This window comes from Gopherus evgoodei, chromosome 2, assembly GCF_007399415.2.
Source record: "Gopherus evgoodei ecotype Sinaloan lineage chromosome 2, rGopEvg1_v1.p, whole genome shotgun sequence".
NCBI classification, from domain to species: Eukaryota; Metazoa; Chordata; order Testudines; family Testudinidae; genus Gopherus; species Gopherus evgoodei.
Genome location: NC_044323.1, coordinates 295522632 through 295549374, shown reverse-complemented (window position 1 = coordinate 295549374; position 26743 = coordinate 295522632). Strand labels below are relative to the sequence as shown.

Here is a 26743-nt window from a genome sequence, read left to right as displayed (position 1 = left end):
TTCCAGGACTGCTCTGAGCACCGGAGCCAGGGCAGAGTGCCCACAGGATGCCCCCGGGCTGGTGACTGCAGGGGCCCTGCTCTCACACAGCCCTGTGACACCAGCGCTGGGCAGAGGAGAGCACATAGGTAGCCACCCATCTGGGGCCCTGGGGATCCGCCTCTCCCTGCGGGAGTAACCCGAGATCTCCCCACACACCGATTCCCCCGGCTCTCAGCCTGGCAGGCTGCTCCACTCACTCCCTGCTGCCTGGCCCGGGTTAGCCTGGGCAGAGAGGGGGCATAGGCTGAGACAGGATGGGCCTGGCCTGGGAACAGGGAGGGCGTCTCCGCTCTGATCCCATGCCAGTGGCTCTCAACACCACCCAGCCCTGCTTAGGGGAGTAAAGCCTCCGAGTGGGGCTGCTGGCAACCTGCAGGTCTGTCTGGCTGACCCACCTCCCACTGCAGCGCTAAGGCATTACAGAGCTAGTCCAGGGCCAAGGGAGGACGATCACTGTCCAGCCAGGAGAGGAATCCATCTGGCACAAAACAGGCACAGCTGGCAAGCCAAGGTCCATGGCAGCCTGACTCCCCTGGGGTGCATGCCTGCCCCAGATGGGCATGCTAATCCCTTCCAGGCACCCGGGCCACTAAGCTTTGTGCCCATCCTGGACAGCTGGCAGGAGCCTGGCCGGGGCAGAGGCATCTGGTGCCTGAGGAGCAGGCACGATCCCTTCAGAAGGAACGTGCCCCTTGGCCAGACGCAGCAGGGCACCAGCAGGGATTGAACCCACGACACACAGCACCAAACCACTGGCGGCTGCAGCTCCAGCCCTTGGCTGAGCGACTAGCCGGCTGCGCTGGGGCCAGCCACTAGAGGGAGCCATGATCACACACCTGATCCCAGGCATTATCCAGGTCCCATACGGTGCCTCTGCCGCCTGTGGGCCTCAGCGGAGCCAAGCCGGGTCAGAGCCACACTGGCCAAGCCGGGCCCGGCCCCACCAGAACCGGCGAGGGGGCACGCGCCTTTCACTAGTGCAGGGGGATGCCTGGGGGACACAGTCCCAGGGGAGGGCTGGACACAGCCGTGGGGCAGGCAGTCCCTGGCCAGGCCCTTGCCGAGCGGGAAGCAGACCCATGGGAGGGCATTGCAAAGCCCTCTGCGCAGAGCAGAGCCTGGGGACAAGGACTCAGGCCCGAGGGGGCAGCGTCTTCCTCTTGGTTTAAAGCTTCAGTGATGCTGCGGGGGCCCTGGCCAGGAAGGATGCTCAGGCATGTTGCAGGGGGCAGCTCCGCCGACGGGGCTGGCTGGAGCGCCGAGCCTGGGGCCCCTGCCCTGTGCAGTGATCTGGGGGAGGCAGGCGCGGTTCTGGACAACAGAGGCTGCAGGCTTGGCGCTCCAGCCAGCCCTCTTGGGCTGCCACCCCAGGCTGCCTCTCAGCAACGTCCGGAGACACAAGCAGCCGCCTGAGGGGCTCAGAATTCATAGTTACTAGCCAGGCTCATTCCCTGCCCTAATGGCAAACCCAGCAGTGCCTGAGCTGAGGGCATCTCTCTGGCTCATTAACGAGTAACCTAAAGGGCCACCTTTGTACTCTGGTCAGGGAAGGTGAATTGGATCCTCAAGCCCTGGGCTGCCCCCGAAGGCAGGGTGTTCTTCAGCCCTGCAGCGACCCAGGCACCTTCCCCCCAGCTGCAGCTCAGGCATTCCCAGCCCCTCTGTGCACCAGAGCCTGGCGGGGGGATGGCGGCGGGGAGGAAGGTCCTGATCCTGGACTCCGTGAATCCGTGTGTCAAAGGCACCAGGCTCCCCACGCTGGCGCCCCTGCTGGAGAGGGCCTCGGAAATCCAGCACCAGCTGGCGCAGGTGAGGGGGATTCTGGGAAAGCGTTTGGGGTATTCCAGGGGCTGCCGGGGCTCAGGGCATGTGGCAGTGTCCTGGGCCCTGGCTGCAGGTGCTGGAAGGGCAGGTCTCTGCTGAACAGTGGCTCCAGCACCGGCCTCCTGGGCTGCCTGTTTGCTGCCTGCATGGCCAGTCAGAGGGCGACCAGTGGAACTGCCAGCGCCACTGCCCGGGGCATTGAGCGTCCTGCAGCCCAGCCCTGCCATGATGGGCCTTGGCAACCGGTTCTGTCAGTCACACCTGGGCAAGGCCAGCCCCAGGCTCCCTGCCCTGTCACGGGGCCAGTCCTGCGGGGTTCATGGGGCTGGCCCCCGGCTCCCTGCCCTATCACTGGGCTGGCCCTGCTGGGCTCACAGGGCCCCCAGCTCCCTGCCCTGTCACTGGGCTGGCCCTGCTGGGCTCACAGGGCCCCCAGCTCCCTGCCCTGTCACTGGGCTGGCCCTGCTAGGCTCACAGGGCCCCCGGCTCCCTGCCCTGTCACTGGGCTGGCCCTGCTGGGCTCACGGGGCCCCCGGCTCCCTGCCCTGTCACTGGGCTGGCCCTGCTGGGCTCACGGGGCCCCCGGCTCCCTGCCCTGTCACTGGGCTGGCCCTGCTAGGCTCACAGGGCCCCCGGCTCCCTGCCCTGTCACTGGGCTGGCCCTGCTGGGCTCACGGGGCCCCCGGCTCCCTGCCCTGTCACTGAGACAGCCCTGCTGGGCTCACAGGGCCCCCAGCTCCCTGCCCTGTCACTGGGCCGGCCATGCGGGGCTCACGGGGCCCCCGGCTCCCTGCCCTATCACTGGGCTGGCCCTGCTGGGCTCACGGGGCCCCCGGCTCCCTGCCCTGTCACTGGGCCGGCCATGCGGGACTCACGGGGCCCCCGGCTCCCTGCCCTGTCACTGGGCCGGCCATGCGGGGCTCATGGTGCTGGCCCCCAGGTCCCAGCCCTATCACTGGGCTGGCCCTGCTGGGCTCACAGGGCCCCCAGCTCCCTGCCCTGTCACTGGGCTGGCCCTGCTGGGTTCACGGGGCCCCCGGCTCCCTGCCCTGTCACTGGGCTGGCCCTGCTGGGCTCACGGGGCCCCCGGCTCCCTGCCCTGTCACTGGGCCGGCCATGCGGGGCTCACGGGGCCCCCGGCTCCCTGCCCTATCACTGGGCTGGCCCTGCTGGGCTCACGGGGCCCCCGGCTCCCTGCCCTGTCACTGGGCTGGCCATGCGGGGCTCATGGGGCTGGCCCCCAGCTCCCAGCCCTATCACTGGGCTGGCCCTGCTGGGCTCACAGGGCCCCCAGCTCCCTGCCCTGTCACTGGGCTGGTCCTGCTGGGTTCACGGGGCCCCCGGCTCCCTGCCCTGTCACTGGGCTGGCCCTGCTGGGTTCACGGGGCCCTCGGCTCCCTGCCCTGTCACTGGGCTGGCCCTGCTGGGCTCACAGGGCCCCCGGCTCCCTGCCCTGTCACTGGGCTGGCCCTGCTGGGCTCACAGGGCCCCCAGCTCCCTGCCCTGTCACTGGGACGGTCCTGCTGGGCTCACAGGGCCAATCCCCAGCTCCCCGCTCAGTCACTGGGCCGGCCATGCGGGTCTCATGGGGCTGGCCCCCAGCTCCCTGCCCCGATCCAGTCACGCCTCCACACATCTCCCCGGTGGGGTGCACCAGCCTGGCTAGCAGAAAGGGGCCGCAGGGCAAGGGTGAATCTAGGCCGGCTAACCTGTGCCAGAGCTGCCCACAGGAAGAAAGAAAATGCAGCCTGTGCTGGGGAGCCTGTCCCCAGGGGAAGGTGGGAGAGGGGCCAGCTCTGTTGATGATGGCTCAGAGCCTTGGTAGGGGCATTTTGCTCTCTGCCCCCAGGGAGAGGAGAAGCCCTTCCAGGAGGTTATCTGGTGCCACTCGGGTGACCCCCACGCTGCAGGCCAAAGACCCATTACCTTCCTACGCCAGGCGAGGAGCAAGGATCCCCTTTTCAGCCCCTGGGGAGAGCAGAGACCAGCAGGACCAGCTGGGATGCCCCCACATCCCCTCCTGCCGCACCCCGTGTGGGCGGGAGCAGCTAGTGGGAAAGCCGCAGCCAGGTTTTCCCCCGCCCAGCTGCAATGCAGACAGCAGTCTCCTGCCCATCCCTGTCCCCGGTGCCATGCAATGACCCCAGCAGCTCTCAGACCTGTGCCCTGGGGAGCTGCACAAACCCAGCCACCAGCAGCCCCTGCCCTGGGGAGACCAGCTGAAATAGCAAAACATGCAAAGGGCAAGGGGGAAACTGAGGCCCACAGTCACCCAACTGCAGAGCTCAGGGTCATCCTGCGCATGAGCGACCCCTACCTATAGGAGCTACCACCCATGTCATTGAGCATCTTTATGAGTCCCCCCCATGAGCACCTCACAGCACACGTCTCCCTCTCTACGCCCCTGGCCTTCCTCTGCCAGCTTCCATCCGAGGATCCCAACACACGGGACAAGCCCTGGGGTGAAAGTCATCCCCATGCGGAGACCCAGCCCCGTGTAAGTCCTAAGTCTGCCCTCAGACTCGGACCTGAGTGGTGGCCTTGTGCCAACCTCACTCCCCCCCTCCAGTGCACTGGGCCTGGCAGGAAGGGGTAGTGAGCCCAGAGCCCTGTGAGTCACATGGGGAGGCAGGAGACTCAAGCCCAGATCTCGTGACTCCCAGCCCCGGGCCGATCCTCTGCCTGACCCCAATGCCACAGCTTGTACCTGTTCCTGTCTGTGAGACCAGGGAGGCCAGGGGAGCCCCCTGGCTAATTGGGTCCTTGGTCATTGTATAGCCGATAACAACCCCACTCCGGCAGCGGTTCAGGGACTGGGTTTGAGTGGTCAAGGGCCAATACTAGAGGTGTCCTCATAGTCCAGAGGTGGGCAAACTATGGCCCACAGGACCCTCCTGCCCGGCCCCTGAGCTCCTGCCCTGGCCCCTCCCCTGCAGCCTCAGCTCGCCCCAGGGCTGGCTCAACGCTCTGGGTGGTGGGGCTGCGAGTTCTTGCCAGGCAGCACAGCTGCAGACCCTGGCGTGACCTCTGTGCTGCGCGGTGCTGCATGGTGGCGGGGCTGGCTCCAGCCAGATGGCATGGCTGCCTGTCCTGGCGCTCTGAATGGCGCAGCTGCAGTGCCGCCAGCCACCGGTGCTCCAGGCAGAGCGGTAAGGGGCCAGGGAACGGGGGGGTTGGATAGAGGGCAGGAGAGTTCGGGATGGTGGTCAGCGGGCAGGGGTGTGGATAGGGGTCGGGGCGGTCAGGGAACAGGGGGGTTGAATGGGGGCAGGAGTTCTAGGGGTGGTCAGGAAGGAGATGAGGGGTTGGATGGGGCAACGGGAGGAAGGGGTTCCAGGAGCTGCCAGGGGACACAGAGAAGGGGTGGTTGGATGGGGAAGGAGACCCTGGCGGGGGCAATCAGGAATGAGAGGAGCTGTTGGATGGGGTGGCAGGGGGTGTCAAGGTTCCCTTCCCACTCTGAACTTTAGGGTACAGATGTGGGGACCCGCATGAAAGACCCCCTAAGCTTATTTACCAGCTTAGGTTAACAGTAAGCTGCCACCACCAAGCGTGTTCCAAATCTTATGGGAGAGCCACTTGGAACTCTGCCTTCCCCCAAATATTTCCCAAGTCCTTAACCCCCCCTTTTCCTGGGCAGATTTGAGACTAATTCCTCCGCACCAAGTCCTTACATGCCTTTTCCTGGGTAGGCCTGAGAGTATATCCTCACCAATTAGTCCTGGTGAACACAGATCCAAAACTCTTGGGTCTTAAAACAATGAAAAACGAATTAGGTTCTTAAAAGAGGAATTTTATTAAAAGAAAAGGTAAAGTTTATCTTTGTAAAATCAGGATGAAAATAACTTTACAGGGTAATCAGATTCAAAGAGCCCAGAGGAACCCCCTCTAGACTTAGGTTTAAAGTTACAGCAAAACAGGGATAAACCTCCCTCTAGCAAAGGAACATTCACAAGTTGAGAAAATAAAGATAAACCTAAGATGCCTGGCCTGGCCTGGCTGTTACTTACAAGTTTGAAATCTGAGAGACTTGTGCAGGAAGATTTGGAGAGCCTGGGTTGATGTCTGGTCCCTCTTAGTCCCAAGAGTGAACACCCCCAAAACAAAGAGCACAAACAAAAGCCTTCCCCCACCCAAGATTTGAAGGTATCTTGTCCCCTTATTGGTCCTTTGGGTCAGGTGTCAGCCAGGTTACCTGAGAATTTTGGTGTCTCTGGCCAAGAGGGATTTTATAGAATTGTCCACAGGAGGGCTGGTCCCTTCCCTTTATAGTTATGACAGGGGGGCAGACAGGGGCAGGGTTTCCTGGGGCGGTCAGGGAGAAGGGGTGGTTGAAGGAGGGCAGGGGTCCCCGGGGGGGGGCAGTCAGGAAGGAGGGGGGGTTGGATGGGGTGGCGGGGGGGGCAGATAGGGGCAGGGTTTCCTGGGGCGGTCAGGGAGAAGGGGTGGTTGAAGGGGGGCAGGGGTCCCCGAGGGGGCAGTGAGGAAGGAGGGGAGGTTGGATGGGGTGGCGGAGGGCAGACAGGAGCAAGGGTTCCGGGGGCTGTCAGGGGAGAGGGAGGGTTGGATGGGGCAGGAGTCCTGGGGGGGGCCATCAGGGGTAAGAAGCATGGGGGTCGGAAAGAGGGCAGGGGCCAGGCTCTTTGGGGTGCACAGCCTCCCCTAACCGGCCCTCCATACAATTTTGGAAACCCGATGCGGCCCTCAGGCCAAAAAGTTTCCCTACTCCTGTCACAGCTTGAGCAAACCCTCCCTTGGACTCCCTACTCTGGCCACTGGGCGGCGCTCACGCGCCACAGGGCAAGGGGCCATGTGGCTTTACAGCTGGTCCTGTGCTCTGGGTAGGAGTTGGGATGGCTAGTGATCTCGACTGGGGCAAAGCCATGGGGCCAATCCAGCTGGCCACCCCCCTACACCTGGCGGGATGCTAGCCGAAGGTCATCCCCATCCAGCTGTGCACGGAGCCTCTCGGCAGGGCACGCTCCCCTGCTGTGCTGTCCTTGGAGCTGGGAGGGCATAAGATCAGCTGTCCTGGAGCTCGCCGCAGCTCGGGCATCCCCTGCCACCTTACAACAGGCCTGTAGCCCCAGAATCCTGTCCCTGAGTAATGGCCAGTACGAGAACCGAAGCGCCCAGATGCTGTAATGATGGGCACCAAGTTAGAGTCATAGATTCCAAGACCAGAAGGGACCATTGTGACTATCCAGGCCAGAGCCCTGCCCCCAAATCATTCCCAGAGCAGCGCTGTTAGAAACGCAGCCCGTCTGGATTTTAAAATCGTCAGTGCAGGAGAATCCAGACACCCCTTGGGAAGCTGGTCCAGTGGTTAATGACCCTCACTGTTAAAAGGGTGCATCTTATTCCCGTCTGAATGTGTCTCGCTTCCGCTGCCAGCCAGTGGATGGGGTTAGATCTTGCTCTGCCAGGCTGAAGAGCCCATTATGAAATATTTGTTCCTGGGCAGGTACCTGCATGACCCTAGTCAGCCCGGTGCTTCAGAGGAAGGCACAGAGCCACAGGATCTGGGCTGTGCCCTGGTTTTTAAACAGTACCGTGGGGGACTCCCGTCAGTGTGCCAGACCCCCGAGGGGGCCCCCTCCTTCCTTCAGGACAGGCCACGCAGCCTCCACACCTATCAGACTGAGCCTCCTGCTTCGCCTCCCGAGCTCTGCCCTGTGAATCCAGCTGTGGCAGCCAGCCAGGAGCTCCGGGTCGCTCCCCCCGTGGGGGGCCAGGGACTGATGCACATCAGCAGGATTTGCAGGGACACCCCAAATGGAGCAGGATTTATTAGCCCAGGGGCACCCAGCCTCGCAAGTCCTTAGGTCAGCAGAGACGGTGAAGGGCTCCACCTCGCCAAGCTGCTATCACCTCCGGTTTGGCACCATCTCTGTCTATCCATCCCTGGGGGGAGCTGCTGCGTCTCTCCGAGGGGCAGCCCTGCCCCCTTTGCTCCCCAGCTCGAGGCCGTTGCTCTGTGGTCCTGCAACCAGGTGGGGGAATCTCCTTTCTCCTGTCCCAGGCCCCGTTGGCTTTCCCGGAACTGCCCTGGCGGGAGCTGGTCCTAGCCAAGCCTGAATGACCCATTGGTACCACCCCAGATGCTTACCTCACGAGACCCCCCCACCCAGGAGCTTTGCCCAGGAGCATTTTAACCCTTCTGCACCCACTGAGGAGCAAATCCCTGTCAAGTGCAGTCCTGCCCTGCTTCAGTCACAGATCTGACGGACCATTCCCAGCCCTCACCATGCAAGGCTCTGCCATGGCAGGGGCTTCCTAGCCCTCAGCTGGGGGTGACCGGATAACTTCACCATGGTGGGGGGAGGGGGCTGGGGCACTTTTCGGGGGAGGGGTAGCAGGGAGCTGGGTCCAGGCTAAGGATTGGATGTCCCACCCTTCCTTGCTGGGTGATCCAGCCCTGGTTGCAAGGGGCAGCTGCTGGGGAGGGCTGGGGGCTGAATGCAGGGAAAAGGTGTTTTCCAAAGGGCACTCAGCTGGGGTTGGCTATTGGGGCGCTGGGCTGTCAGTCACCTTCGCTCCATTCCACCCCGTGCGCTGACTTTCTCTGGGCTACGCTGTTATAGGTGGCTGCTGTCTGCGCTTACCCAGAGCTGCTGCATGCCAACTCCGTCACGGGACGCCAAGCAGTGAGCCAGCCGCATCCTGCAGGAGCTGCATGGCCCCAGTGCCGGTAACTGAGCACCACAGCCTCCATCGGGATAGACCTCGCCCTGGGAGCTGGGTCTCCGGGCCCAGCCGCTCCCTGGAGTCACTGCTGGAACCTTCAGAGAGAGGGGCCATTCTTGCCAGCTGTGGGGTGGGGGAGGCAGTGGACTGGGCCCCGTCTGCGTTCCCCACTGGCCCATTGACTGGCCATGAACAGAGGTGGGGGGCCTTCCCCGTGGTTGATCCAGTGAATTTTGCCTGTGGCGGTGGTGGGGGCTGCGTGGCACAGAGAGTGGGGCTCTGCCAGGACCAGCAGCTGGCTGACTGCCCCGGTTCTGGGGGCAGAAGGAGAGGGAGGGTCCTGGCGCCTGTGCCTGACGCTGGGCTGGGTCCTTCTCCCAAGGGGCGTGTAACATGGAGTACATCACCACCGCTGTCCCCCAGAGGGTGGCCCACTACCTGGAGAGGAGAGACGGGGGCATCCGCTGCCACCCCAGGAACACCATCACGTGTGGGGGCATCACCACGGCCATAGTGGTGAGTCCAGTGTGACCCAGACCCAGCCTGGGGGAGGGGGATTAGGACCAACTAGCCAGCCCCACCGGCTGGGCAGCCTCCCCAGCCCCTGTGCCCTGCTGATGCTGGTCCGGGTGTCATTAACCCTTAGCCTGCCGGCCCTTGTCCTCCCTCCCCGCAGTGGTGTTGCGTGAGCCCGGGGCAGCCTGTGCTTTCTCTTCCTCCTCCCGGACTTCCTCTCCCTGGTGGTCAATGAGCAGGACCCCAGCAGGGCGGGCGTGCTGCTGCCGGTGCCCGGGCACCCTCTCTTTGCAGATGCCGTAGTGCTGGCCGGTGCCGTCGCGGTGCAGTACCACCTGGATGAGGAGGGCGGCTGGGCCCTGGACGCTGGGGAGATCAGGCAGGTGCTTGGCCAAGCCAGGGGGTACTGCACCCCCAAAGTGCTCTGTGTCATCAACCCCGGGGACCCAACAGGTGAGTCGCAGAGAGCGGCCCCCTGCCCAACCCTGTCCTCATTAGTTCTCCTCCAGTGTGGGAGGATGCTGGGGAGCAGGGACACACCGTGGGGATCTACTGGGCTCTTCCCTGTAACTGCTGCACCATGGCACCCAGATGCCAGGGCCCTTGCTCTCCCAGCACTGCCCCTCCCAGGAGGAGAGCCCAGTGGGGTCAGGGCCTCCAGCATGAGGCGGGAGATCAGAGCCAGGGATGTGCCCAGGCCAGTCAATGTGCAAAGCCTCTCTGGGGCAGGACGGAGCTAGGAGAACAGGACACAGCTGCTGCTTCAGACACAGGCCCTTGGCACAGAGGAGACCCCGTTCCCCGGCCTGCCTTGCCCTGGTGACGTATCAGGCAAGAAATGGTTGTAAAAGCTTTGTGGGGCAGGGGAGGGAGACTCAGCACCCCGCACCAGCGACACAGCCTGCTGGCTGGCAGGAGAACCGAGGGGCAGGGCCCTGGCTGGTAGGGGAAGCAGGTGGCAGCAGCTCTGATTGGCAGGGAGAACTGGGCGGCAGGGGGACCTGGGTAGCAGGGCCCCAGCTGGCAGCCGAGGGGCAGAGGGGTTCTCAGCAGGTGGCATTGGCTGGAATGATTGGGACGGGAGCAGCCAGGCCAGGCTGGCAGGATGGCTCCACACCTGACTCAGTCCTGGCCTTGGCAGACCGGGTGACCCCACCCTGTGCCAGGGGGCTCCTGGATCTCGGCCTCCTCCAGGGTCACTGTGTGAGGAGGCCAGGATCAAAGGGACCTGCCGGGCCCTCACCCACCCTGCTTGTGCCCGCAGGCCATGTGCTGAGCAGGAGGCACATCCAGGATGTTCTTCAGCTGGCTGCCCAGGAGAGGCTGCTCCTGCTGGCGGATGAGGTGGGTGCCGGCCGCCCCCGGTATCCAGTATCCTTGGGGAGGGAACGCAGCACTGGGTGGGGGCAGGGAGCTAGGAGAGCAGCCCTTAGCCACTGGCTGCGTGTGTGGGGGTCCAAACGAGGAGCTGATGTTAAGCACCCTGCTCTGCCCTCCAGTTCCAGGAAGCACCCTCTCTATTGTTACCCACACAGTCCAGGGCACCCACCCTTTACCAGCTCCTAGGGCCCCAGACGAAAGGCGCCTACCCATACCCAGCTCCTAGGGCCCCAGGCGAAAGGCGCCTACCCATACCCAGCTCCTAGGGCCCCAGACGAAAGGCGCCTACCCATACCCAGCTCCTAGGGCCCCAGGCGAAAGGCGCCTACCCATACCCAGCTCCTAGGGCCCCAGGCGAAAGGTGCCTACCCATACCCAGCTCCTAGGGTGACAGGCGAAAGGCACCTACCCGTACCCAGCTCCTAGGGCTCAAGGCTACCCATACCCACTCATACCCATACCCAGCTCCTAGGGCCAGAGCTGTCCTCTGGGTAGGGCTAATCAGGGCAACTGCTCCGGGCCCTGCGCTTTGCGGGGCCCCACAGGCCGGTGCGATTGGCCGGTGCGGTCGGTCCCAGAAGAGACGAATCCGTCACTCCTGTCCCGGACCCCACTCCCCGCTAGGGATGGCCCTGCCTAGGGCTCAGGGCGTGCTCGGCTGCGGGTTACAGGATCTTTTCCCAGTGAAAGAGCCTCACACAGTAGTACCCTTAACCTCTAGTTATTAATAATCACCAAAACCGAACGCACACGCTGAGCACACACTGCTCGCCTCTCCCCATGAGATAGAGGCACTTTCCCTGCTGGCCAGTCAGGAGCAGGTCATCCGGGGACTCCAGTCTCTGCCAGGGTCTTTGGCTTGGGGCTGGGTCCTGGAGTTGGTTCCCAAAGAACTTCCTTTTCGACCCCAGTTTATATAGTGAAACCAGAGTCCTGCTTAGGTACACCGTAACCAATCATTTTACTGAACTGTTACAAAATCATTCTTTGACCAGTTCTAGCCCATTACCAAACGACTCTTTAACCAATCATACCCCACCATATTAGTTGATTTACACCTTGCGAAATTAGTTATGCAACAGACAATAGCAATCAAAGAACCAGACAAACACTGGAGAAGCGGGGCCCATAAAACCAAAACAATGGAGACGTACAGATTTTACACCCACAGCTGTTGAGGAGTGAGTCTTTGCCGGACATATGCCATCAAACGGAGTTTTCTTTAAACATCCACTTAAGAGACTCCTTGCTTATCTGATGGCGGTGAGTGCTATTAGGAGGCCACCTTCTTAACAGCCTGATATCATAGACCATTAGGGTTGGAAGAGACATCCAGAGGCAGGGGCGGCTCTAGACATTTCGCCGCCCCAAGCACAGCGACATGCCACAGGGGGTGCTCTGCCGGTCACTGGGAGGGCAGCAGGTGGCTCTGGTGGACCTCCCGGAGGGTCCGCTGGTCCTGTGGCTTTGGTGGACCTCCCGTAGGCATGACCGGCAGAGCGCCCCCTGCGGCATGCCGCCCCAAGCAGGCGCTTGGTGTGCTGGGGCCTGGAGCCGCCTCTGTCAGGAGGTCACCTAGTCCAACCCCCTGCTCAAAGCAGGACCAATTCCCAGCTAAGTCATCCCAGCCAGGGCTTTGTCTCCCTATGTGACCCATTCCAGTGCTTCACCACCCTCCTAGTGAAATAGTGTTTCCTAATATCCAACCTAAACCTCCCCCACTGCAACTTGAGATCATTGCTCCTTGTTCTGTCATCTGCCACCACTGAGAACAGCCGAGCTCCATCCTCTTTGGAATCCCCTTCAGGTAGTTGAAAGCAGCTATCGAATCCCCCCTCATTTTTCTCTTCTGCAGACTAAACAATCCCAGTTCCCTCAGCCTCTCCTCATAAGTCATGTGCTCCAGCCCCCTAATCATTTTCGTTGCCCTCCACTGGACTCTCTCCAATTTGCCCACGATACGATTTGACATTGTTTTGATATGATTTAGATGAAATGTGAGGATGTGACTTTCTGCTTCTTGGTTCGTGGCTGCTGCTGTCCTAACATGGCTGCAGACAAAAGTCTCAGACCTGACACCATCCTTGGTGGGCAGCATGCTGGGCTCCTCTCTCTGCACCTCCAGGTGTCAGCCTGATCCTCCTGTCTGTCCCGGCAGGTTCATCAGGAGAGCATGTTCACCCCAGACTCCCGCCTCCTCTCCTTTAAGCGGGTTCTGTGTGAGCTGGGCCCCATGGTCTCCAGCGTGGTGCAGCTAATCTCCTTCTACTCCATCTCCAAGGGCTTCGCCCTAGAGTAAGTGCGGCTCCTTCTGCCAGGCCTGGAAATGCCCCTTCTCCCCCTGTGGATGCTCCAGATGGTGGGTCGTTCTTGACCCTACTCTGAGATTATGGAGTTCATGTGCCCCTTTGCCCCAGTGCCAACCCCAGGATTACAAGGGTATGGGCATTCCTGCCCCAGCACATACAAAATCATTGGCCTTTCTCTGGCACATGGACTGCGATGCCAGCTGGGAGGGCAGGTTGGTGGCACCAGTGAGGGAGGAGGCTTCCCCATCATGGTCAGCTAGGGGACACAGATTGCAAAGCCAGTCAGGGACAAGTGCCACTGGGGGCAGAGCCTGTGATGCTCTTGTTATTGTTCTGGCTGTCAGTGCTGACCTGTCCCATACCCCTGGGGTGCCAGTGTGCCAGGCGTACCGCCAATCGGAGGCAAACACTGTAGGTGCTTCAGCAGCTAGGCCTTGTAGGTGCCAGCCTGAGGGGTCCCAATAACACTCAGCCACATGGGGTGGGGAGTTGCAGATACCCTAGGTACAGAGGCTTGAACAGTGACTGCTCAAAGCAACTGCGTGTGGAGCTCCCATCCTTGGAGCTGTGACCAGCCCAGCTGTTTGACGTAAACCACTCCCTGGTGGGGTGGGCGGAGCTGAGCCAGGAAGAATTGGTATAAAAAGTCACTTGCTGGGTGCAGGGCCAGCTGTAAGCCGATTCCCCCGATTCTCTGGACTCGGGCCCCGTGCCTTAGGCGTCTTTTTAAATTTTGGTGTTTTTACTCACCCGGTAGTGGGGTGGTGTCCGCTCCGGGGCTTCGGCGGCATTTCAGCAGCGGGGGGTCCTTTGGTGCCGCGAAAGACCCGGAGAGGACCCCCTGCCGCCACAGTGCCACTGAAGCCCCAGACCGCTGCCAGGTATTTAAATCGGGCCCCGCCATTCATAAAGCCAGCCCTGGCTGGGCGTAGTGGGGAGCCACAGAGGCAGCAGACAGGGGTGTTGGAGGGAGCGTGGGAGGCTTTCCTTCCTGGTTCTGCACGACGTGTGAAATCGAGATGGCCAGCGAGGGAAGGGATGGAACACCTGCCTCAGATGTGCCATGTTCTCTCTCTGGCCTGAGGCCAGGAGGGATTTTCTGTGCTTGAGGTGCACGTTGGTGGCTGTGCTGGAAGAAAAGATTCTTGGACTGGAAATTAAGGAGGAGGAGCAGAGAAGTGATTTCATCTCTGTATGTGGCCCTGATGTGAGCGCTGCTGGAGCTCTTTGTCCAGCTCTGGTGCCCAAGATGCAGGAAGGCTGTTGATAAATTGGAGAGGGGTCAGAGAAGAGCCATGAGAATAATTCCAGGATTAGAAAACCTCCCTTACAGGGATAGACTCAAGGAGCTTGATCTATGTAGCTTACCAAAGAGAAGATTAAGGAATAACTTGATCGCAGTCTGTAAGTATCTACAGGGGAACAAATATTTGACAATAGCCTCTTTGATCTACCAGAGAAAGGTCCAACCCAGGGGTAGGCAACTTATGGCACGGGTGCCGAAGACAGTACGCAAGCGATTTTCAGTGGTACTCACGCTGCCTGGGTCCTGGCCACCGGTCCGGGGGGCTCTGCATTTTAATTTAATTTTAAATAAAGCTTCTTAACCATTTTAAAACCTTATTTACTTTACATACAATAATAGTTTGTTGATATACTATAGACTTATAGAAAGAGACCTTCTAAAAACATTAACATGTATGACGGGCATGCGAAACCTTAAATGAGAGTGAATAAATGACTTGGCTCAGCACTGCTGAAAGGTTGCCAACCCCGGTCTAACAGCATCCAATAGCTGGAAGCTGAAGCTAGACAAATTCATGCTGGAAATAAGGTGAACATTTACCAAGGGCAGTGCGGGTTTCGCCGCCACTGACCATTTTAAAACCCAGACGGGCTGTGTTTCTAGCAGCTCTGCTCTGGGAATGACTTGGGGGCAGGGCTCTGGCCTGTGCTACACAGGGGATCAGACTGGGTGATCACAATGGTCCTCTCTGGCCTTGGCTCTGGGAAGCTAGGAAAGAGAGACAATAGTGGTTCTTATTGGGGTCCCTGCTGGGAGGCCAGGGGAGGGGGACAGAGGTGCCTGGGTGCCCTCTCCAGTCCGGTCTCCTGCAGCAGCCGGTTCTGCACACAGGTCTCTGGGGTCTGCTCCCTGCAGCTGATGTTCGATCTGCTTTTAGCTCGCCACAGAGCCACTGTCCCCCTTCCTCATGTGCCAGGTCACCTCCGGGGGCAGGGCCCCCTCTCGTGGGCAAAGGTATGTGCCTGTTTGTCCATCCTAGGGGTCATGGATCGGGGGGGTATTTCATCAGGGGCACAGGTCCTATAGTGACAGCTGGGGCAGGGAGGGGGCTAAACCCCCCTAGTGCCAATGGGTATTGGGGCAGAATCCTCTTCTAGCACCAACTCCATGGGCAGGGCCTCCTTGGCAGCCGATGGCACTGACTCTAGAGGTACAAGAGCCCTGGCCAGTCCAGCCCCCTCTACCCAGGAGACCCCCAGCTGGGCCCCAGGGCTCTGACTCTCAGTGAGCGGGGTGCAGGGATGGGTATGGCCCCTGGAGCTCACCTCTTTTCTGCTCTGGCAGGGGCAGTTTCCAGGCCGGCTTCTTTGAGCTTGTGAATATCAACCCAGCAATCATGAAATGCTTCTGCTCCTGGGGAATGTCCATCTACCCCCTGATCCTGGGCCAGTTCCTGCTGGATGCCCTGATGGAGCCGTCGCTGCCTGGGAGCCCTCCTGCCAGACCTTCATGGCAGTGGGTGCTGTGTGCTGCCCGGTAGGGCGGGAGGGCTGGGGGAGTAGGGAGGGGCACAGCTGCAGGGTGCAGGGAAAGGTGTGCCAGGGGAAAGCAGGGCAGGCTGGTCTGGGACTGGTTGCAGGGGGAGAGGCAGAGACGCTAGTCAGAACATGGCAAGGGCAGGTCCAGAGTACAGGTAAGGGGGGAGGTCACAGGTGGCTCCAGGGCATGGCAGGTGAAGAAGGAAGAGTGCATGGTGCTGAGGGTTGGTGCTGGGCACAGCCGACAGCTGGGGTGTGGCAGAGTCACATCGAGGGATGCCAGGGTGGTGTCCAGCTCAGGAGGAAACAGTCTCCTCTGGTGCTGAGCTGAGCCCATCAGACAACACTCGGCCTGGGCAGGTGTCGGTGAAGAAATGTGCCCACCCCCTGCTGCTCTGAGGCTGAGGACTAGTGGTTAGAGCAGCATCTGACAGTCAGGACTCCGGGTTCTATTCCTGTCTCTAAGCAGGAAAGGAGTCTAGTGGCCAGAGCAAGAAGCAGGACTCCGGGGTTCTGTTCCTAGAGGATAACACCTACCTCCCGCATTCAGCGCTGTGGTTCTCTCTCTTGGCGGCTGCCAGGAGACGCAGGTGGTGCTGAGCGACCTGGCCCACAAAGCGCAGCTGACCCAGGAGATCTTCAGCCAGGTGCCCGGGATCCACTGTAACCCCGTGCAGGGCGCCATGTACTCCTTCCCCAGGATCCAGATCCCAGCCAGGGCTGTGCAGGAGGCCCAGGTGAGAGCCGGGCATGGAGCAGCCCAGTGGTGTGTGGGGAGCAGGCAGGCCCAGCCCGGCTAAGAGCATAGGGAGTGACCCTCCTGATGCCCTTTTTTCCTCCTAGGCCCTCGGTCTGGAGCCTGATTTCTTCTTCTGTCAGAAGCTTCTGGAGGCGACGGGGATCGTACTGGCCCCAGGGAGCACCTTCGGGCAGTGCCTGGGCACCCACCACGTCAGGTACCGCAGGATGAGGAGTTCCATTTCAGTGACAGGAGACGGGCTTGGGGCTGTCATAAACAGATAGCTAAGGGTTAATGTCTCTTTCACCTGGAAAGGGGTAACAAAAAACACCTGACCAGAGGACCAATCAGGAAAGAAGACTTTTTCAAATCTGGGTGGAGGGAAGTTTTGGGTGTGAGTTCTTTGTCGTGGGTCTGACCCTCTCAGCTCTGAAAGTGATTTTTCTACCTCCAGGTTTTCTAATCTTCTGTTTCCAAGTTGTAAGTACAAGGATAGTAAGACAATAGGTTTATATTGTTTTTTTGTATTTACATGTGTGTAGTTGCTGGAGTGTATTCTTTTTGGATAAGGCCGTTTATTCATTTTTCTTTTAAGCAATTGACCCTGTATATTGTCACCTGGATACAGAGACTATTTTTAATGTATTTTTCTTTCTTTTTATAAAGCTTTCTTTTAAGACCTGTTGGAGTTTTTCTTTAGTGGGGACTCCAGGGAATTGAGTCTGCAACTCACCAGGGAATTGGTGGGAGGAAGAAGTCAGGGGGAAAATCTCTTTGTGTTAGATTTACTAAGCCTGACTTTGCATACCCTCTGGGTGAGGGGGGGAGAGAGATTAGCTCTCTCGGTACTTGTGTTTCCAGGACTAGAAGCAGGGAATCTTCTAGGGTCGTCCAGGGAAGGGAGCCTGGGAGGAAGTAACCAGGAAACAAGTGGAGGGGGTTATTTCCCTTTGTTGTAGGACTCAAGGCATCTGAGTCTGGGGGTCGTCCAGAGAAGGTTTTGGGGAGACCACAGTGAGCTAGGCACTGTATAATTCCTGGCTGGTGGCAGCTTTACCAGGTCCAAGCTGGTAACTAAGCTCGGAGGTTTTCATGCTAACATAATTCCTGGCTGGTGGCAGCTTTACCAGGTCCAAGCTGGTAACTAAGCTCGGAGGTTTTCATGCTAACACCCATATTATGGACACTAAGGTCCAGATCTGGGAAAAAATGTTATGACAGGGGCAGGTGACAGAGGATGGGTGGGGTACAGTGATGGGTGATGGGGTCAGGTTCAGTGTTTGGTGATGGAGGTGTGGGGATGGGTGAGAAGGTGGGGTTAGGTAATGGGGTCAGTGTGAGTGATGGGTCAGGGGTTGGGTGATGGATGACAGGGTGGGGTGGGGTGACAGAGTCAGGGTCAATGACTGTTTGGGGGGTGGGTGATGGCAGGGCCGCCCAGAGGATTCTGGGGGTCTGGGGTCTTCGGCGGCAGGTCCTGGGGCAGAAGGACCTTCTGCTGCTGAATTGCTGCCGAAGACCCAGAGCGAGTGAAGGACTCCGCTCCAGGGACCCCAAAAAACTCTTGTGGAGGCCCCTGTGGGGCCTGGGGCAAATTACCCCACTTGCTCCCCCCTCTGGGTGGCCCTGGGTGATGGGGTGGGGTTTGGTGATAGGTTATGAATGAGCTCAGGCTGGCCTCACCCCTTGCCTGGTGCCTACAGCCCCGATGGGGTCAAGTCCCTTCATCGCACCCACAATATGATCCTTTTCATAATCAGGCTTTCCCCATGAATCAGGCCATGGGCCGCAGGCTCCTGCAGAGCTGAGCCCTCCTGTATCCCTGGACTGGGGCCATGAGAGATGGAGGAGCACCGGCAGGGACCAGCCGGCCCATCTGCACCTAGGGCCAGGGCAGTAGTGCCCCCTGCAGCAGAGTCCCAGGGCTCTGCCAGCTGAGGGTTCAGTCGCCCAGTGCCAAGGCTCTCAGCCCTTCTCTTCAGAAGAACCCTTGGGGAAACCCCCCCAGCCCAGGCAGGAGTGAGGGATCAGCTCAGCATCTTCTCCCCAGTGACCTTCCCTTCCACTCCCAGGGTGACGCTACTGCCCCCAGTGAAGATGCTGAGGATTGTCTTACAAACCATCACAGACTTTCACTTCGCGTTCCTGCAGCGATATTCCTGAAGAGTGTGTAGGCGGGTGGGAGGTGTCTTTGCCCAATGAATAAATGGAGTCAATCACATTACAAGATCAACCAGCAGAGGTGGGGTGGAGCTGAAAGATAATCTAGGCATGGCACAACTCCTAAACAAATACTTTGCCTGAGTTTTAATAATGGTAATGAAGAGCTCGCAGCTAGGGGCCAGGTGGCTAAAGGGAATAAGGATACGGGAGTAGAAATTACCACATCCGAGGTGGAAGTCAAACTCAAACAGTTTAATGGGACTAAACTGGGGGCCCGGATAATCTCCATCCAAGAAATTGCAAGCCCAATAGCAAGGACTTTAAAGGAATCTCTAAACTCAGTTTTTCTATCCTACAACTGGAGAATTGCTAATATAGTGCCTGCTTTTAAGAAAGGGAAAAATTATCCAGGAAAACTACAGGCCTGTTAGTTTGACCTCAATAGTATGCAAAGTCTTGGAACAAATTTTGAAAGAGAAAGTAGTTAAGGACACAGAGGTAAATGGTAATTGGGATGAAATACAACATGGTTTTACAAAAGGTAGATCATGCCAGACCACCCCGATCTTTGAGAAGATAACTGATTTTTTAGACAAAGGAAATGCAGTAGCTCTAATCTACCTGGATTTCCATAAGCCATTTGATACAGTTCCACATGGGAAATTAGTTACATTGGAGAAGATGGGGATTAATTTGAGAGTTGAACGGTGGATAAAGGGGAGACTACCACAGGCCATACTGATAGGTGATCTGTCAGGCTGCAGGAAGACTACAACTGGAGTTCTTCAGGGATCAGTCTTGGGACCAATCATATTTCACATCTTTATTAATGACCTTGGCACAAAAAGTGGGAGTTTGCTATAAAATTTGCAGATGACACACAGTTGGGAGGTATTGCCAATGTGGAGGGGGATTGGAATATCGTACAAGAAGGTCTGGATGACCTTGAAAAAAGACAGTTACTCATCTTTGTAACTGTTGTTCTTCGAGACGTGTTGCTCATATCCATTCCAGTTAGGCATGTGCGCGCAGCATGCACGTTCGTCGGCAGATTTTTACCCTAGCAACACTCGGTGGGCTGGCAGTGTGCCCCCTGGAGTAGCGCCGCTATGGTGCTGGATATATACCCCTGCTGGCCCATCTGCCCCTCAGTTCCTTCTTGCCGGCTATTCCGACAGTGGGGAAGGAGGGTGGGTTTGGAATGTAGGGAGTGTAGGGGAGTCTGGTCCTGCACCCCTCTTCCTGGGACCCACAGTGACTCTCAGCCAGCCAGTAAAACAGAAGGTTTATTGGACAACAGGATTGCAGGTTACAGCAGAGCTTGCAGGCACAGTCAGGACCCCTCAATCGAGTCCTTCTGGAGTTTCAGGGTGCTTGGGTCCAGCATAGGATCCCCTGAATTCCCCTCACCCAGCCCAAAACCGAAACTGAACTGCCCCTCCTCCAGCCGGCCGATTCCTTTGTCCAGCTTCCCGGGCCAAGGTGCTAACCCCTTCCCCCCTACCTGGCTCAGGTTACAGGCTTAAAGATCCTGTCCCTCACCTAAAGACATCCCCAGCTCTCCCATCCCCCACACAGACAGCCCCTACTCCATCACAAATGGATATGAGCAACACATCTCGAAGAACAACAGTTACAAAGGTGAGTAACCGTCTTTTCTTCTTCGAGTGCTCGCCCATATCCATTCCAGTTGGGTGATTCCCAAGCCTTACCTAGGCGGTGGGGTCGGAGCGAGATGTTGCGAAATGTAAGACCACTGAGCCAAAGGCGGCATTGTCTCTGGACTGCTGGACCAATGCGTAGTGTGATGCAAAGGTGTGGATGGAAGACCAGGTAGCTGCATGACAATTTCCTGGATGGGAACATGGGCCAGGAAGGCGGCAGATGAGGCTTGAGCCCGAGTAGAATGGGCAGTGAGATGGCCAGTCGGAATGTGAGCCAAGTCATAGCATGTCCGGATACAGGATGTCACCCAAGATGAAATCCATTGGGCAGAGATTGCCATGCCCTTCATGCGCTCTGTGACAGCTACAAAGAGCTAAGGCGAACATCGGAAGGGTTTGGTCCTCTCGATATAAAAGGCGAGAGCCCTGCGGACATCCAGAGTATGCAGCTGTTGTTCGCGATGCGATGACTGCTGGCTCGGGAAAAAGACTGGTAGAAAGATGTCTTGATTAACGTGGAAGGCAGAGACCACCTTAGGGAGGAATGCTGGGTGCGGTCGCAGCTGTACCTTGTCCTTGTGGAATACCGTATACGGGGGATCCACAATCAAAGCTCGAAGTTCCGAGACTTGCCTAGCCGAGGTGATAGCGACGAGGAAGGCTGTCTTCCAGGACAGGTACAGCAGCGAGCATGTGGCTAAAGGCTCAAAGGGGGGACCCATGAGCCTAGCTAATACGAGGTTTAGATCCCAGGAAGGGGCTGGGCGCTTGACCTGAGGGTAGAGTCGCTCCAAGCCTTTGAGGAACCTGGAAACTATGGGGTGAGAAAAGATTGAACTGCCAGTTTCCACAGGATGGAAGGTGGAAATATCTGCAAGGTGCACCCGTATAGAAGAGATCGTCAGGCCCTGCTCCTTGAGGGACCATAAATAGTCCAAGATAATGGCGACCGATAGACCTTCGGGGATAAAGTCATGCTGGGCGCACCAGTGGGAGAAGCGCTTCCACTTGGCGAGATGTGTCGTCCACGTGGAAGGTTTTCTGCTTCCCAGCAGCATGTGTTGCACTGCGGTGGAACAACGCAACTCAGATTAGCTCAACCAGACAGCAGCCATGCTGTCAGATGGAGGGACTGCAGGTCCGGGTGGTGAAGCCTGCCGAAGTCCTGTGTTATGAGGTCTGGGCGGAGTGGCAGGGGGATCGGGTTTGCCATTGAGCAGCAAGGTGTACCAGTGCTGTCTCGGCCATGCCAGAGCGATCAGTATTAGTTGGGCTCTGTCCCTACAGAGCTTGAGTAGAACTCTGTGGACGAGAGGAAATGGTGGGAAGGCATAAAATAGGTGACCTTTCCACAGAATTAGGAACATGTCCGAGAGGGAACCCGGGGAGCGACCTTGTAGGGAGCAGAACACCTGGCATTTCCTGTTCTCTCAGGAGGCAAAGAGGTCTAAGTGGGGAAAGCCCCACTTCTGGAATACAGAATGGAGAATGTCCGGACGGATGGACCACTCGTGAGACAGGAAGGATCTGCTCAGTTGATCTGCAAGAGTGTTCTGGACTCCTGGGAGAAAGGAGGCTACCAGGTCTATTGAGGGGGCTATGCAGAAGTCCCATAGTTGAATCGCCTCCAGACAAAGGGGGGAGGATCGTGTCCCTCCCTGCTTGTTTATGTAATACATGGCCGTTGTGTTGTCTGTGTACACTGCAACACAACGACCCTGTAGATGGTGCTGGAATGCTTGGCACGCCAGTCGAACCGCTCTCAGTTCTCGGACATTTATGTGTAATGCCAACTCCCGAGACGATCAAAGGCCTTGAGTGCGAAGGTGCCCTAGGTGAGCACCCCAGCCGAGAGATGACACGTCCATTGTTAAGGACGTGGAGGGCTGCGGTGGCTGGAACGGCAGATCTGCACACACCAGGGATGGTGTCAGCCAGCTCAGTGAAATTGTGAGTATAATGTCTATGGTGTCTCTGCCCGGACGATAGGCTGAGGCGAGCCAAGTTTGAAGAGGACGCATGCACAGTCTGGCGTGCTTTGTGACGAATGTGCATGCAGCCATGTGACCGAGGAGGCCAAGGCAAGTGCGGGCAGAGGTTGTGGGGAAGCTTTGAAGTCTTTGTACAAGGGAGACTATAGCCTGAAAACGAGGTAGAGGCAAACTGGCCGTTGCAAGATTGGAGTCCAGCGTGGCTCCAATGAACTCTATCCTCTGCGTAGGCACCAGAGTGGATTTTTCCAAATTGATTATCAGGCCTAGATGCGTGAATAGGTCCTTGATGATGCTCACATGACTGGTGACTTGTGCCTCGGAGGTCCCTTGAATAAGCCAGTCGTCGAGGTATGGGAAGACATGTATTCGACGATGACGGAGGGGAGCGGCGACTACTGCCATGCACTTCATGAATACCCAAGGGGCCGAGGAGAGGCCAACGGGAAGGACCGTAAACTGATAATGTTGATGATTCACCACAAAGCGTAGATACCGTCTGTGCGGGGGGTAAATTGCAATGTGGAAATATGCGTCCTTCATGTTGAGAGTGGCTTACCAATCTCCGGGATCCAGGGAAGGAATGATGGTTCCCAGGGATACCATGAGGAACTTGAACTTTTTCATGAATTTGTTCAGTCCTCGCAGGTCTAGGATAGGTCAGAGGCCCCCTTTCGCCTTGGGGATTAGGAAATATCGGGAATAAAACCCCTTGCCCCTTAGTTCCTCTGGTACCTCCTCTATAGCTCCGATTGTAAGGAGCCTCCGAACCTCCTGCAGGAGGAGTTGCTCATGAGAGTGGTCCCTGAAGAGGGACGAGGAGGGGGGTTGGGAGGGAGAGGGTGAAAGAAACTGAAGATGGTATTCAAGCTCCCGTGCGTAGGACCCAAAGATCCGAGGTTAATTGGGACCACGCAGGGAGGAACGGGGAAAGGCGGTTGTAGAACTGAAAGGATCCTGGGAGACAATTGGTACACTGCTCTCGGGCGCACCCTCAAAAGTTTGATTTGGGTCCCGCTGTTGGCTTGGTGGGACTGGAATTGTTACCCCCTTGAGGTCCAGACTGACGTCTGTGGTTGGTACGACCTCGCCTTCTGGTAAAGCCTTGCATTGGCCTAGGTCGGGGGTAAGGGCGCTGAGATTGGGAGCGGAAGGATCGTCTTTGAGTCTGTGGCGTGTGCATTCCTAGTGAACGCATAATTATGCGACTGTCTTTTAGACTCTGTAGCCTAGGGTCCGTCTTCTGTGAGAATAGGCCCTGGCCATCAAATGGTAAGTCTTGTATAGTCTGCTGAAGTTCAGGTGGCAGGCCTGACACTTGCAGCCATGATATACGTCGCATGGCGATTCCAGAGGCGACTGTTCTAGCTGCCGAATCAGCGGCATCCAGCGAGGCCTGTAGGGAGGTCTGCGCTACTTTCTTTCCTTCCTCCAGGAGTGCTGTAAATTTCTGGCGGGAGTCCTGCGGGACCAGCTCTGTAAACTTCCCTACTGCCTCCCAGGTTTTGTAGTTGTTCCTACTCAGGAGGGCTAGTTGGTTCGCTACCCTGAGTTGGAAGCCTCCCCCGGAATAGATTTTTCATCCCAACAAATCCATTCGCCTGGCCTCCCTTGATTTAGGTGCAGTGGCCTTTTGGCCGTGGCGCTCCCATTCATTGATGGACTGTACAACCAATGAACAGGGAGGGGGGGTGCAAATATAGGTACTCATATCCTTTGGAGGGTGTCACGGAGTGTGGGGGAGTCCGGCCCTGCACCCCTCTTCCTGGGACCCACAGTGCCTCTTAGCCAGCCAGTAAAACAGAAGGTTTATTGGACAACAGGAACACAGGTTACAGCAGAGCTTGCAGGCACAGTAAGGACCCCTCCTCCGAGTCCTTCTGGGCTTTCAGGGTGCTTGGATCCTAGCTAGGATCCCCTGAATTCCACCCACACAGCCCCAAGCCCAAACTCAAACTGCTTCCCTCCTGCCACTCCCTTCCTTTGTTCCCCTTCCCGGGCAAAGGTGTTGACCTTTCCCCTCCCTTACCTAGCTCAGGTTACAGGCTCTGGCATCGTCCATCCCCTAAAGTCCTCCCCTGCTCTCCCACCCCCCACACAGACAGTCCCTACTCCATCACATCTCTCCCCCCTTCGAGACTGAACTGAGCGGGGTCACTCTGCCCAGTGACCTGGGGAAGTTCAGGGTCCCCTCTCCGGAACAACGCATCCGCTGTAAGGTTGGCACTTCCCTTCACATGGACCACGTCCATGTCATAGTCCTGCAGGAGCAGGCTCCACCTCAGGAGCTTGGCGTTGGCTCCTTTCATCTGGTGCAGCCAGGTCAGGGGAGAGTGGTCGGTGTACACGGTGAAGTGTCGCCCAAAGAGATATGGCTCTAGTTTCTTAAGGGCCCACACCATGGCCAGGCATTCCTTCTCGATGGCCGCGTAGCTTTGTTCCCGGGGTAGCAGCTTCTTACTCAGGTACACGATGGGGTGTCTCTCCCCCTTTTCATCCTCCTGCATTAACACTGCCCCCAGTCCCGTGTCTGAGGCATCAGTGAACACCATAAAGGGTTTGTCAAAATCTGGGTTTGCCAGAACGGGGCCACTAACCAGAGCCTCCTTCAGCGCCCGGAAAGCCTCCTGGCACTGCTCAGTCCAGATCACCTTGTCTGGCTTCCCCTTTTTGCACAGTTCGGTGATGGGGCCGGCTATGGCACTAAAGTGGGGCACGAACCTTCGATAGTACCCCGCCATCCCAATAAAGGCCTGGACCTGCTTTTTGGTTTGGGGAGCAGGCCAGTCTCTGATCACCTCCACCTTGGCTGGTTCCGGCTTCAGGCAGCCGCTCCCCACCCGATAGCCCAGGTAAGATACTTCAGCCATCCCCACCTTGCACTTCTCCGCCTTTACTGTTAACCCAGCCTTTCGGAGTCGGTCTAGGACTTGTTTAACCTGGGATATGTGGTCCTCCCAGGTCTGGCTGAAGACGCAGATGTCGTCAATATACGCCACTGCAAAACTCTCCATCCCCCTCAGTAGCTGATCCACCAGGCGCTGGAAGGTGGCCGGCGCTCCCTTGAGGCCGAAGGGCAGGGTCAGAAACTCGTAGAGCCCCAGAGGGGTGATAAAGGCCGATTTCAGCCTGGCATCTGCGTCCAGCGGCACTTGCCAGTAGCCTTTGGTAAGATCCATAGTGGTGAGGTACTGAGCACCTCCCGGCTTGTCTAGGAGCTCGTCAGGCCTGGGCATAGGGTAGGCATCAGATACGGTGATGGCATTGAGCTTTCGATAGTCCACACAGAACCGGATTGACCCATCCTTCTTGGGAACCAGCACCACTGGCGAGGCCCAAGGGCTGGAAGACGGCTGGATCACCCCCAAAGCCAGCATGTCCCTGACCTCTCTTTCAAGATCCTGGGCAGTTTTCCCAGTGACCCGAAAAGGGGAGCATCTTATAGGGGGATGTGACCCGGTCTCCACCCGGTGGACAGTCAAATTAGTGCGTCCAGGCTGGTTGGAAAACAGCTGTCGGTATAGATGCAGCACCCCTCTGATCTCAGCGTGCTGGCCCGGGGTCAGCTGATCAGAGAGGGGAATCGCCTCCAGGGGGGAACCAGCTTTTGTCCCAGGGAATAGATCCACTAAGGGGTCATCTCCCTGCCCCTCCCAATGTCCACACACGGCCAACACCACATTCTCCCTGTCATAGTACGGTTTCATCATGTTCACATGGTACACCCGACGGTGATGTGCCCGGTTTGACAGCTCCACCACATAGTTTACCTCATTCAGTTGCTTGATAACCTTGAAAGGCCCTTCCCAGGCAGCCTGGAGTTTGTTTCTCCTCACGGGGATAAGAACCATCACCTGATCCCCGGTGGCGAAGGCACGGGCTCGTGCTGTGCGGTCATACCAGACCTTCTGCCTCCTCTGGGCTCGGGCCAGATTCTCCCTGGCCAGGCCCATGAGCTCAGCCAGTCTTTCCCGGAAGGTCAGGACATACTCCACCACTGACTCTCCCTCGGGAGCGGCCTTCCCCTCCCATTCGTCCCTCATCAGGTCTAGGGGCCCCCTCACCCGCCTTCCATACAACAGTTCGAAAGGTGAAAACCCGGTAGATTCCTGGGGCACCTCCCTGTACGCAAACAGCAGGTGAGGTAAGTACTTGTCCCAATCTTGCGGATGCTGGTTCATAAATGTTTTTAGCATCATCTTCAGCGTCCCGTTGAACCTTTCTACCAGCCCGTTGGACTGGGGGTGATACGCTGAGGCCCAGTTGTGCTGGACCCCACATTTCTGCCATAAGGACCGGAGCAGGGCCGACATGAAGTTGGACCCCTGGTCCTTTAAGACCTCCTTGGGGAACCCCACCCGGCTGAAAATTGTCAGCAGCGCATCTGCCACTGTGTCTGCTTCAATAGAGGACAAGGCCACCGCCTCGGGGTAGCGAGTGGCAAAATCCACCACCACCAGGATGTATTTCTTCCCTGACCGGGTCGTCTTGCTGAGGGGTCCCACTATGTCCATGGCCACCTTCTGGAAAGGTTCTTCTATGATGGGTAAAGGCCTCAAAGCCGCTTTCCCCTTGTCCCGGGCCTTCCCCACCCTCTGGCAGGGGTCACAGGATTGGCAGTACTGTCGGACATGGGTAAAGACC

General features: G+C 58.1%; 1 protein-coding gene across 1 annotated transcript; it reads left to right on the top strand.

Moving 5' to 3' along the window:
* Positions 1 to 1728: 1728 nt before the first annotated feature.
* On the top strand, positions 1729 to 18444 carry LOC115645080 (alanine aminotransferase 2-like). The gene is made up of 12 exons (XM_030549482.1): positions 1729 to 1851; positions 8451 to 8513; positions 8977 to 9069; positions 9309 to 9522; positions 10334 to 10413; positions 12608 to 12744; positions 13516 to 13639; positions 14942 to 15018; positions 15349 to 15540; positions 16093 to 16279; positions 16386 to 16498; positions 18354 to 18444. The coding sequence occupies exons 1-12, from the start codon at positions 1729 to 1731 to the stop codon at positions 18442 to 18444; spliced, it is 1494 nt and encodes a 497-aa protein (XP_030405342.1).
* The last annotated feature ends 8299 nt before the right edge of the window (positions 18445 to 26743 follow it).